Genomic DNA, 13319 nt, shown 5'->3' on the forward strand with positions numbered 1-13319 from the left:
CTCAAATGATGTCAGGTCAGTGTCAGTTGGGCCTGAAGACTAAAAGTTTGATAAGTAAGGAAATCAGGAGGTGTGGAGTTAGAAAGACGTGAGATTTCTGTAGTCCGCTGCCCATCTCAGGCTGAACTGTTGGCAGCTGAGTTGCATTGTGGATGTGGTGGGCTCGCTCTCTCTTTCTCAAGCCTGAAGTTTTAGGCTGTGACTAGAACTGAGTATGTTTAAGACAAACTCAGCTCTGATTGGGCAGTTATTTTCTCCTATTGTCACTGACACACAACAGAATAACTTATTTTCTGACCGATCTTAAGTGCTACATTGTAGGCAACTCAAGCAAGGCCAGTTAAGCTTAAGATTACCAGGACCTGGATGACTAAGGATCTTCACCAATATGTTTCTGGGCGATGTGCTTACAGCATCTTTTTTATTATCCATGTCTCGATACCGCAAAAAAGATCATTCATGGAGAGGAGGACAGTTGTTGACCATGACACTCAGCTTTCCCTTCATGTTGTTTAAAGTTTTTTGTTGCTGAGTTGAAGTGGAAAATTTAGTGTGCCTTTATTTCTGAGGGTCCAACCAGTTGGCTCCAAGCTGTCACAGGAGTGTTGAGTTTTGGTTGGTGGCATCCTGTTGTGTCTCCAGTGTTTGAGTCTGTATGTGTAACTGGGGGTTAGTCTCTCTGGCTAAGGCTCCAAAAGGCTAGAACCTTCACATATTAATCTCATTACATTATTTCTTCTGATTAGTAATTTCTATGGCCGGAAAGGGTTCTTGGGGTGTTATGGTGTAATTTATATCATTTTTAGGAGTACATTTTTACATGATTGAATCAGAAATGTTAATGTAATGATTCATAATCACATTTCTGATTTTTTGCTGATGCTATGTTGTTGGGTTTTTTTTTTTTTTTTGGTGTATTTTTGTGTTTTCCATCTTGCCTGTAACCCACTGTGTTCTTGAAGAGGATATTTTTCTGGTTAAACAAAGGTCAAATAAAAAATAAATAAATAAAAGACATTTGTCATAATGCGATTTTATAGCATCTTTGTTTGCACATGATTTCTGTTGGCTGACATATAATTAATGACATTGCTATTGCTCAGCATCACTAGCTACAGAGGACATTATACAACATTATTTACAGTCTGAGTAGTACTGCACATGACATTGTCATTTGTTGCATACCTCTGTGGGTCAGCCAGACAGTGATTGTTTTTCCCTGTTTTAGCTGAATTAAAGCCGTTTCTCTAACCTGAAAATCCAGATGCTAATCAGACCTCAAATTTGATGCTAACACTAGCTGTTGTGGCTAAAAAAAGTAAAGCGAGCAAAAAGTCCAATAGTTAGGTAGAACAATGTTTGAAAAATCTGTATAATTTTGTCTACTGGTAATGTTGCTTTTATGCTTGTGACTCCTTAGATCTGGTTATTTTGTGGTGCTTTGCAAGGCTCCCCCACTTTAGGAATCACAATTTTAGCTGCTGCTAATGTTGCTAATGATTATGGGATCCAAATATAGACACTGGGTGTACAGTATATGTCTTCCTGACTGATTGTATCTGTGTGTCCGTGAACAGGTCTCCACTATGGGAAGGAGAGCGTCCGCAGCAGTGGAGGCGCTGACCTTCACAACTTCATCTCCTCTGGCTTTGTGACGTTGGGTCGCGGCCATCAGAAAGGTAAAGTACCTTTTCTTTCCTCCTGTCTTTTCTTCTCTTTCCTCTCACAGGAGATTGAATTAACTCTTCTTATCTACGAACACTGTGCTGTATCCTTGCTGCATGCTAAAGTGACCCGCGTAATGTTCCACTTGCAATACCTGTGATCAACAACAAGACACTGATGGAGGTGAAATGTTTCCAGATTCAATTTCCCTCCCAAGCAATTCACATGAACTCCAGCCTCTGCATTTGGCAATTAAATACAGGCGAACACACACTTACTGCTGCTGATGGGAGACAGCGGGGTGGAGAAGGTGACTCCGAACTCACACACACACACAGACATGCAGCATTAGTCGAGGGGGTAGAGTTTTCCCATGGGTAATACACTGATTAGTATGCAGCCATGTTGGCCGAGCTCTTGTGATTTATTCCCATCCATTTTGGCTCCACAAATCAGACCCTGTGTGTATGTGTGTGTGTGTGTGTGTGTGTGTGTGTGTCACCCTGCGGGGGCTGTGAGGCAAACTCCCTTACCTGATACTGCTTTCGAATGTTTAATTGAATGTGTTTGTGACAGAGTGCGAATGCTTGTAATGTTTCATGGTGGCTGAATCCTTTAGTAAAAGTCTACATGATTTAAATGTAATTTGGTTCCACTACTGCATCTGTATTTCCACACTTCCTCTATGCTGATTTCCTGTTCATCATCCTAATCACAGCAGCTGATGGCCTGTCGCTGCTGTAATAAATACCAACTCAGACTGAGGTGTTGCTCAGCAGGCGTTCGTGGCTTCTTCACCAGTAGAGTTTTACAAAGTATCATGGCTTTGTTTCCAAGTGCACAAAGAACTGCAGGGGCCTGCGAGCATCTCTCCACTTCTATTTCTAATGGGGAGCCATCGTATTTGTGTTTACATGAAATTAGCTGTTTTTCTCCTTGCTTTTTGCTTCCTTTGTTTTCATCCCCAGAGGGGGTCCATTTCACAATGGTATTCATATGCAGCCAGAAAAAAACCCTCTGCTGATATGCTCTGAAGTCCACCCCGCCCTCCACCCCCTGCATCTCTACCAGAGATGAGAAATGAGAAAAAAATGATTAGGTTTTATGAATCCTGATTCTTTTAAATAGATTTTCCCCACTGTACAAAGATCATAACGGCATCGCTCCGGCATCTTCAGCTATATACTTGTCACAACAACAGCATGGGGTATGGTTTAGCGTTCAGCATCTGTGCAGTGAAATCTGTGTTTTCTTGCAGCGGGTAGCCTTTGATTCCTCTGCTGCAAAAACAAATGAATCGTGACAGATTGAGATCTTGGAAAGGTCTGCTGACGCTAAGATTTCTTGCAAAAAGAAGTATGTGAAGCATGTGCAAGAGCCTCACTAACAGTATTCTTCTTTCCAACGTCTCTGTTCGACTGCTTCGTGCCCAGAGGCAGGTATTACTGTGGAATGAATCCTAAAATCAATGAAACCCTGGTCTGAAGTTTGGTTTGGGCATTGTTGCTGCTTGGTATTATCTTTAGCATTTCATAAGTGTACAATCACTTCAGGGTGATGGACGGAAACGAACAGTTTAACCAAGCCTCCCCCGCTCTCTCATAGTCTCTTTACAAGCACTCTTCATATCCAAAACAGCGGAATGGCTTTAGCTCCATAATACAGCACTTCTATCCTTGACTGATTGAAGGATATAAATTGCTCCTACCTACAGTATATTCAGTATTTTGACCACACACGGTCATTTATGTTCCCAGTGTAATGATCTACAAATAAATCACTTGATCCCAGCATTAATCATCCAGAATCTGAGGATGGATTTTAACGTCCAGCGTGGTGAACCTGTGGGCCGATGTGAACTTGCAGTGATGAGATGGAGTCACGTTAAGGTTAACAACAAGTAAACAGTGCAGGTGAATTTAAATCGCACCGGGCGTCATTAGTTTTGAAGAGGTTTGCACAGCTTGGTTTGCTCTGGCAGAGAGCAACAATGCTGGGAAAAAAGAATGCAAATAGATATTCACTGGTCGGTCAGTGGAAAAATTCTGTTTCCACATGAATCTAGAAACAGATGTTGTCTTCTTTGCTGCATTTCAGTTGTTGTTTTTTTTCTTTCAGAATATGTGGGGGGGGTTTGCCGCGCTAACATAACAAGGTTTAGGAGTCATGATGTAGTCCTCTGGCTTTCGTAAGCATGGCATCTCGTATGGTGCTTAATTATACAGGCAGAAAGTATGTTTGGTTGTTAATTACATGGCAAGCCGTGTGTGTGAGTGTGTGTGTTGCAGCACAGCCCTTGGGGAGGACAGGTGAGGTCAGAGAGTGTTGCTGAGCGTCAGAGCAGCTGGATGCTTCACATCTGTGTGGCAGGGTACAAAACAACCCTGTGCTGAACTCTAAATGAGATCTGCCATGAGCGCCGGGGTGGGAAACTAAAACCCAGCCTCTCATACTGCCATCCAAGAGTTTGTTGTAATGCATCTTTTTTGGTGTACTAACCTTCCCCTCAGCTTACCCTGTGTTATTCTACTTTAGTTAGTGGTGTCCTACATTTCCCAAAAATGCCTTTCAGCAACCTTTAAAAAAGGGGTCATGAACTTATTGTGACCATCTCCAGGGTACACAAAGATGGGAGTGTTTTTATCTGTGTCCTAATTTCATTCTGCATACTGATTCTGAACAGACTGAAAGAAATTGTGAAGCACCTATTAGAAATGCAACGTATCTGTCACCTGTTGACAGCACTGTCTATGTGTCTTGTAAAAATTGTTGTACCATATATTGGACTCAAATTATCCCCAGCCGAGTCGAATGTTTGTATTGTACTTTTCTTCAAACCACCGACTTGTTACATTTTCATGTTTCATACCTATGTCGTAGTTCAGAATACATGTATATTAGGAGGAGGAGGGGATGGTGTATGATGTGACACCAAAGCAAGACAGCTGCCAACCACTGTTCAAGACCAGCAAATAGAATTTGGGACATTATCAGCCTTGTTTGTAGCAACAAAAGAAGGTATTTTTTAACAAGAGTTTGGGAAATTTCCAGTTATGTTTGTAGTGACAGAAGTGGATGCTTTTCATGAGAGTTTGCGACACGTTCAGCCGTGTTTGTAGCTACAAAAGTTGAGAGTTTGGGAAATTTCCATTCATGTTTGTAGCGTCAAAAACAGGTATTTTTTAACAAGAGCTCAGGACATTGCCAGCTGTGTTTGTAGCAACCAAAATCGTGATGTTTTCCTAACCATGTGTTTTTTCCTACCTCAACTTAACCACATGTTAAACACACCGTTGTCATAACGTAAAATTGAAAATTGAAATGTATGTTTTAACATATGCTATACACATAAAAACATAAAAAGCAACATACCCTTGGTTTGCATAAATGTGTAATGGCAGCATTTATTCCATTGATTAGGTAGAGTATTCCACAATGCATAAAAAGTGAATAAAGAATTATTTGAGACATAGGCTGAAAGACATTGCTGACAAAATGACAAAAAAGTAAAACAAAAAAAGTATGAAATCATTATAAAAACTGTGATCACCATCTTCCCTTCTGATGAAAAAAACACCATTTCACATGTGGTAAATTCAATAGGCACACAACCCATTTGCCAGAGTAAACGTTGGCATGGTTTGTTTCATATGTTGCACATATGCTGGGACTTCATGTTACCTTGCGTTACAGTTTTTAATTTTATGTTGTGATGCCGTGGTTAATGTGTGGTTGGGTTAAGACACAAAAAAACCCCACTTGGTTAGGGTTAGGGTTAGGAAAACATCATGTTTTGGCTTCAGAATACCCTGTTTGGTTGCTGAAAACACGGCTGGAAATGTGAAAACCCTCGCTTCTGTGTGTCTTCAACAGTACTCTGCCACTGTCTGCTTGGCAGGTCGTCTCACCTTGGTGTCAAGCCATCCACCACTGTCCTGCTTCTCCTGAGACTCTCAGCTCATGCACATGTAATCTGAAGTACGTCATATCAATCATATGTATGAAATGTACAAATGTAACATATCCGTGGTTTGCAGAAACCTACAATAACATTTTAGTCTGATAACTTGGCTGAGGCGCATTGACATTTATGTGTGGTAAATCCATACATAAATGTTTCATTGTAAATATGAAACATGACATGTGGAAACATCAATTTCACATGTGCTTGTTTAAAATGGAACTCTTTGAGTCAGCATCAGTAATAGCTGTAAATCAGCGGTCTCTGCTGTTGTAGGATGTTGAATGAATCATCACTTTGTGCAACATTTTATGGGAGGAGATCAAGACAAATATGCACATGGTGCTTTATACTGTAGTCCACTTAACATTAGCTTATAGAGCAATCACGTCTCCACAGATGGAAAGGAGCAATGTGACATTTCGTTGTCAAACCACTATCAGAGATGACGTTTTTGTGTTTCATTTTTGCAATTTCGTGACTCCCTCCGAAACCTTCTGCTGCTGTATGGAGTCAGGTGTAGTGTGAGGGTGGGTGGTCATCTGTTCCCTTCATGTTTTCCCTTTGCTTAATGTCCTGGGTTTGTCGAAAGAGTGATGAACATCCAGAAATACTGGCTGCAGAGGTGGCTTTCATTTGGGATTTTGGAGTAAATGCTTTCTTTTTTCTTGTTCTTTCTTTTGGGGGAAGATTTAATGGCATAAACAACATGGGGTCACTTTTGTTTGTTACTTATGTTTTTCAAAAATCCCCCACATTTTTTGAACTCCAGCCTTGTGTTTTCCCAGTGTGACAATCTTTCAGTAATGCTAAACTTTATTTAGCATGCACAGCTGCTTACCTTGCTCTTGTCCCCTCAGCCATCTGTCCAGATCGATGCACCACCTCACAGACTCCTTTGCTCCTGTGTATTCTGTTGTCCTCTTGTCCAAAATTAGGAGGCAGCAAGGTTGAGGTTTCTGTCAAACTGAGCCAAACTAATGAGGATGCTCACTGATCTGTTGTGTGTGTGTGTGTGTGCTGCTGTCAGATGGGACTGCACTGTTACACTGCCTTGGGTGTAAAAACTGCAGAACTCAGTTTGAAGCTTCAGAGTCGCCAGTGATTGTATAAAAGTTCTCTGGAAACATAATCTCAGAAGATAGATAAGAGGGAGCCGGAGCAACTTTGCTTTCCCTTGTTTGCTGGCAGCGGTGATGCAACGCGACACCACATCATCGCTTGTAGCCTACGCAGACTGAAGCCCAATCGCTCGGCTTATATTAATTGTTCTTGTCACAGAAGAACTGCGGTGTACTTTTCTATTCACTCACTGTCACCCGGCAAAACTCTGCACTGTAAATCACTGTCACATTGTCACACATATTTCAGTGTGCCGGAGTGTGTTTAAGGAGAGAAAAGCTCAGCGTGCGGGCGGCTGGGATTGAGCTCCCTGCCATTGATGTGGCTGGATTCTACTCTAACACCTTGATTGATTGGAATGTTGGGCCTCAGACAGGAAAGTGGATTGACAGCCAGCATGCAAATTTGATAGTGTATTAAAAATGCAGCTTCCCAGCTGTTATTGGCTGAATGCGTCCATTTTAATTATTTTTCCATATGTCAGTCTCGTTGATATGAAACCCGGCCAAGCCACAGCATCCGGAGAAGTGATTACTTCAGACAAAGCCTCCATCCTTGACTTAGCGTGTGCCATGCTTCATTACCTTGCTAAGCCCAACTTTTAATTCTGCCCTGTGGAGGAAGTCAAATTGGTTTTCATGGCAGACAATTATTGTTTTTATGAATATGATGTGTCTGGAATGGTGGATATGGTGATGTAGTAGCAGAATTAGCTGGGGATGTTATCACAGAACTTTTATTTACTGTGCAATTTCAGCACATTAACAAGTGCAAGAGCCACTAATTGGCGTGCTCCTTATGTAGCAAGCTGTACTGTACAACAGTGCAGTACTAAGAGGCCGTAGGGACTATCAGGGGAAAGGACTTTTAGGGAAAAAAAGGATCTAACAAAGCAAACAGCAATGATTGGGCTCTGCTGTTGTACTAACAGCTGTTTGCCTCTAATTTGTCCTTTCTGTTTACCTTTTTGTGAAGAACTTGATGACAGGGTATAAAAAGCCCCTCTCTGCGTCTCAGTACTTCCCTCTGATTGTGAAACAGTCATCTCCTGTTCCTCCAAATGAATCACATGCCGTGGAACAACAAGCCCACAGGCAGTATCATCATTTCCAGCCCGTGTAATCAACACTCCAGGCTGATGAGGCAGAAGATGAAAACATCCGCCCGTGAAAACCTTTGGTGTTGTTTAAGGTACACAAGAAAAAACAAGCCCAGACAGGAACTGATTCATACGGTGACCACCGAAAGCTCCGACGCATCATCAAACCAGCGATGAAAAGTGAAAATCTGATGCAAAAACTCACATTTTCCAGCAAATCAAAGAGTGAAACAGCCACTGACACATCTTCAGTTCAGTTTGTCAGCTAATACTGACTCAGTGATGGTTTGAGCATGTGGCAAGACTCTGTGAAGTGGTGTGTCAGGTTTTAGTTCAGTCCAGTTGCCAGAATAATGTGTTGGTATAGTACATTTCTGCAAACCACCGGTATGTTTGTACATTTCATACATATGACGTAAAGAAGTAAAGAAGCTGAGTTTCTCATCAGGAAGAGATAGAGATAGTGGATGGGGTGACAGCAAGGTGAAAATGCTGCAGAGCAGTAGCAGACCAGTGTTTGAGACCAATCATTTTTTAACAGGAGTTTTTTCCAATCGTATTTGTGGCAACAAAACAGAGTATTTTAAGCCAAAACATGTTTTCCTTACCCTAACTAAGTGTTTTTTTCTGCCTAAACCTAACCACACATTAACCACAGCATTTTCACAACACAAAAGTTAAAACTGAAACATTAATAAACGTTAAGTTTTAACATAGCCACTACATATGAAACATGCAAATGTAACATATGCGTGATTTGCAGGAATGTACAATGCCAATATTTATCCTGGTCATTGGGTTGTTTGGCTGCATTACTGAGACATACAAAGCCTTTTTACTCTCCTCTTCAGACTGTCAAATATCTATGAAACAAAACTATGATACACATGATAGTAAGTTGCATCAGAATTATTCATTATATACTGTACATATATACGCAACCGTGTCGAAAGAAAGCTACAAGGGTCATATGACAGAATGAAGTTCCCAAACTAGCACTAGTGCGAGTAAAAATGTGACAACATTGTGCTCTGTGTTGGCTTTAAAACTGCAATAATCAGTATTTTTATATTAACAATAGAAAAAAAAGACTTTGTGTTATGTGAAACAGGATGCTTCTCACAGAGAATTACCTTAATTATCTGACTTTGCAGGATCCCTCAGCTCTAAGGAGTAATGTTGCGTCATTTTTTTGCTTTACAGGCCAGTGCCAGTACTCTTAAATTGATTCAGATACCAACAGAAGACTACATTTATTAACTTTTTCTACTTCATTTGATATCTGTCATGTGAATTGAAGCATTCAGTTGTGTGAAATGCCACCACCGCTCCTCCCCATCCAAATGATTTTTCACAAATATATTCTGAAAGTTTTCAAATTATTAAAATATTCATTAAATAACTGTACAAAACTGTACCTGCTGAGCTGCCAGCTCAGTCAAATACACTTCACACCACAGACTGTATGAGTTGTAGCTGCTATGGACGTGGGCCAATCACACATCGCATGAGCTGAAGAATGCTTGTGGTGATTGGCTGTGAGAAAAAACATATTAATCGTCATATTTTTTTAGATCTGGATACAAAAAGGATCAAATGCAGGTTTTGTTTGGGAAAGTTTCAATACTACTTGGTAGTGAGTTATTTTGGTCGATACCTTAAAGAGATTAAATACCATTACCTGGCCCTGTAGCTGCAACTTTACAGTTTTGGCTAATCACCCTCATTTTGAGATGTTTAGGCTGGTCATGGCACTGTAGCCTGGGTGGGCAAGATCACCAGTGCGTATCTGGTTATGACACAAACTTTTGGCCAAACCCCACGGTCTGGATATAAAAAATTGGGCACTGGCTCATAATAATAAATGTACAAGTACACAATTGATGCATTTTTGCATTGTAATCATTGCAAATTAATAAAACACGGACACATAAAATTGTAAAAAAAAAAAAAAAGTGTGTTTTGACAAGGAAATGTGCACATGTGTGTTTTTAGACAGAACAAAAGGATTCACTGAAGATGAATTAAAGTGAAATTGACTTCATGGAGCAGGGGGTGGTAACTCTGCTCTTCTTTTAATTGTTTTGACATCTAGCCATCATTTGAATGAAAACTAATGATTACATTTGATTATATTGGAGAAAATGGCCATGTCTTTGTATGTAAAACCACCTGAATTTAGGAAAAACAAGCCATATTTCCCCTTAGCTATAAAAAATAAATTTTATGCTTCAGGGTGAGTTGCAGTGGTCACCTTTGATAGTGTATTAAAAATGGAATCTGGAATCTGATAAGAAGAGTTTAGAGTTAAATCTTTAGCCTATTTAGATCAGTGGTTGCTCTCCTACCAAATATTCTCTTCTTCCCTCAACTTTCTCTTCAAACACTTTGAAGCCAGGTCCCACTTCAGGGAGCAATCTGTGCCCCCAAATCAGTTTTAGAGGCTGAAAATCCGGCCAGGCTGCTCACTTTTCTCTCGTTGGCTGTTTTTGATTGACAGCACGCTCCTATCGGGCACAAGTGTACTTGCTCATACAAATTGATGGTCAGGTTCAGGGGAGGTGGCACGGCTGACCTGCTGGCTAAGCACTCTGCGGAATAACCAATAAGAAAGTGTTAATAAGGTCCTGGAGAGAGCAGGGCCGGGGCTGTGGCACTCATTAGCGGAAAGAGAGATCAAGACAGATTTCTCTTGCACACAATACGGAGGGATGGCCGGACATCTCTATTCCTTACCCTGTCACTGGAGCTTCTCCTAATGAATATGCAGACGGTGCCAGGATGAGGACAGAGGCGTGTCACTGTATGTAAAAGGAGCAGGATTTTTATTACTGATAAACATACTGTCTGCTCAGTTAGAGGTTAACAGGGTGTTGGGAAGTAAAATAAGACAGAGTGACACGCCTGTTTTATTATTCATTTTGAGCTGCAGCAGGAGCAGAGAGGAGACACAAACACATGGGTTGGTAAAGAGTGTCTTGCTGACACTTAAAGGGACAGTTAACCCCAAAACCAAGAATAGATATTTTTCCTCCTTTACCTGTAGTGCTGTTGTCGAGTGTTGGAAATTTCTGCTGTAGAGATATGTGCCTTCTCTTCAGTATAATAGAACTAGATGGCACTCAGCTCCTGGTGCTCAAATTGGTGTCATGAGATTGTTTCAACGCTTTAAAATTCCAAATCCCCATTAGTCCGAAAAAGTCCCATTGGACCAAAAGCCCATTTCTCCGACAGCCTGTTATTCCAAAACCAAACGCCTATTACTTCAAAATCCCACCATTCTCCAAAAATACTCACTCCCTGAAGTGAGTTTCAGTTTCCCAGCGGCATTCGAGCCACCGATCCAGGGTGCTTTTTTACAGACCCATCGCAACATTTCCCAGGGTCATTTGAGCCACTGATCCTGGGTGTTTTTACTGACCCTTCACAGTGTTTCCCAGTGGCATTTGAGCCATGGGGCCCCAGGTTGTTTTTACTGATCTGTTCCTGTTTTTTTCCAGCCACTTCTGTGCCACAAAATGTGGGTGTTTTAAGCCAAAACGTGATGTTTTCCTAACCATAACTAAGTGGTTTCTGTGCCTAAACCTAACCTCACATTCACCACAACACTGTTAACCAATGTATTTGTGGTTTCACAGAAACGTAAAATGCAAGTCTTTTTTCTGGCGATTAGGTTGTCGAAGCACAGGGAGTGTGTAGAAAATGGGACATAGGAGCTATAAGCATATTTTGTGTGTGTGTGTGTGGGGGGGGGGGGGTAACTGGCTAAGTGGGCTTTCGGTCCAGTGGGATTTTTTTCAGAGTAAACGGGCTTTGGTCTTGGGCCATTGCAGCAATGGGCATCTCCCTCTGAAATTACAAAAAAAAGGAAAAAGAATCTTATTGTGAACAAGTCGGAACATTTTCTCTCTACCAAACTATTACTGCACAGAGGGAAGTGTGCATCTACTCATGGATAAAAGGCTTGTGCTAGTGACAGCATGAGATGTAAACGTGATCAGTAGATGCACGCTTTCCTCTGTGCGGAGACACTGTTGGCTGGTCTAGTTCAAAAGAAAGAAAACAGTTTTTACTGAGTAATCAGATCATGATTGCTGGAAAGAGACATCGTTGTTGAGTTTTTCAGGGATTTTTTTTTTTCTCTTTTTTTTGAGCGCTTTGAGCACTACAGGTTGAGTGCCATCTAGTTCCATTATATTGGAGAGAAGGCAGACATCTCTACGGACGATATCTCTCAACACTTGGCCGCTCACATCAAAACAATCTAGATTGATAAATAGCACAACAGGTAAGAGGAAAAACGTGTAGTTCGGATTTTGGGATGAGCGGTCTCTTTAACTGCAGTATTCCTCACCCTAATTCACACAACTCAGGAGCAATCCTTGGTGTCCTTTAGCCGAGGACTGAATTAACGACTATCGCTGGGTATTGAAAAAATTAACACATGCCACAAACACCTTGTAGCATTCTCCAAAATACCACCAGAACTCAAATATGTTGAGGTCAGTGAATGACAAGCCACCCTACAATTCCTGACAAGACTCTCGTGTATCCTGAGGAACAATAGCACCTCCAGATACACTGCAGTCAATTACAGTGATGTGAGATGTGGGGGCAGACAGAGGAAATGACAGTTGGGAGACAGCTCTCTTATCATTGTCCTTCTGTTGTGGCCACTTTGAAACAAGTGGAGCTATTTGTCTGGCAGCGAGGTATGCTGGAGGGAAGAGAAGGAAGGCTTTTATCTCGGAGAGAGACGGGAGAAGGGAATATGCAAGAAATGTAGCGCAGACAGAATATCTGAGTGGTAAAAAGTGAGCAAGCTAAACAAGAAAGGGGATTTTGAGAGCAGGAGTTTGGCAGGTAAAATGGCAGGAGAAGAGATAGAGAGTCCTTGCAGGAAGGTAGTTGGGGACAATGGGCTGACAAGGCTGCTGTGATGTTTGCTCGGGCACGGTAGCGTTCTCTTAATGTGCAGCATCAATCAAGATGCTGCCCACCGCGCAGCATGGCAACTTTTATCGCCGCTCATTAAAGTAAGTGCAGATATTTTATGCATCAGTTGGAATGCAAGGACTTTTTCATGCTAATTTCCCTCCTTTAGATTCGTTATTCATCATCTTTGATCAACGGGGTCCTGTACACAAATAAAGTGGAGTGGAGTCCGTGCGCCTGATGAATCTGGAATCCGCCATGTGCTGAAACATCACATCTGTGGATCGCTACTGCTGCTTTAGTTTATTTAGCAAGCTCAGGAGTTTTATATCTCTTTAATGAAACTGTATAATATATTAAATCCTCCTCCAGTTGTTTAACAAGACTTTTCTTTAAATTCAAATTTAAGTAGTGTTACATTAACTGCATTTTACAAGGTGGTATTTATCATCCTTTAAAGGGGAGAACAAACAGCGTGTGGAAATCAAAGATTCTGTCCTCCAACTCTTCTCCTGGGAACCATTCCCCGGATGAAAA

At 41.3% G+C, this 13319-nt stretch overlaps 1 protein-coding gene across 11 annotated transcripts in view; it reads left to right on the forward strand.

Annotated features, from left to right (window-relative positions):
- Nucleotides 1-13319, forward strand: part of LOC125880435 (protein shisa-6) — an 84525-nt gene that overhangs the window by 13090 nt on the left and 58116 nt on the right. For all 11 annotated transcript variants that reach the window (XM_049562911.1, XM_049562912.1, XM_049562915.1 and 8 more), the window contains exon 4: nucleotides 1578-1679. In XM_049562911.1, the coding sequence (XP_049418868.1) occupies nucleotides 1578-1679 (102 nt within the window). The remainder of the gene's footprint in view (nucleotides 1-1577; nucleotides 1680-13319) is intronic.

The sequence above is a fragment of the Epinephelus fuscoguttatus genome, linkage group LG20 (assembly GCF_011397635.1).
Source record: "Epinephelus fuscoguttatus linkage group LG20, E.fuscoguttatus.final_Chr_v1".
Classification (NCBI taxonomy): domain Eukaryota; kingdom Metazoa; phylum Chordata; class Actinopteri; order Perciformes; family Serranidae; genus Epinephelus; species Epinephelus fuscoguttatus.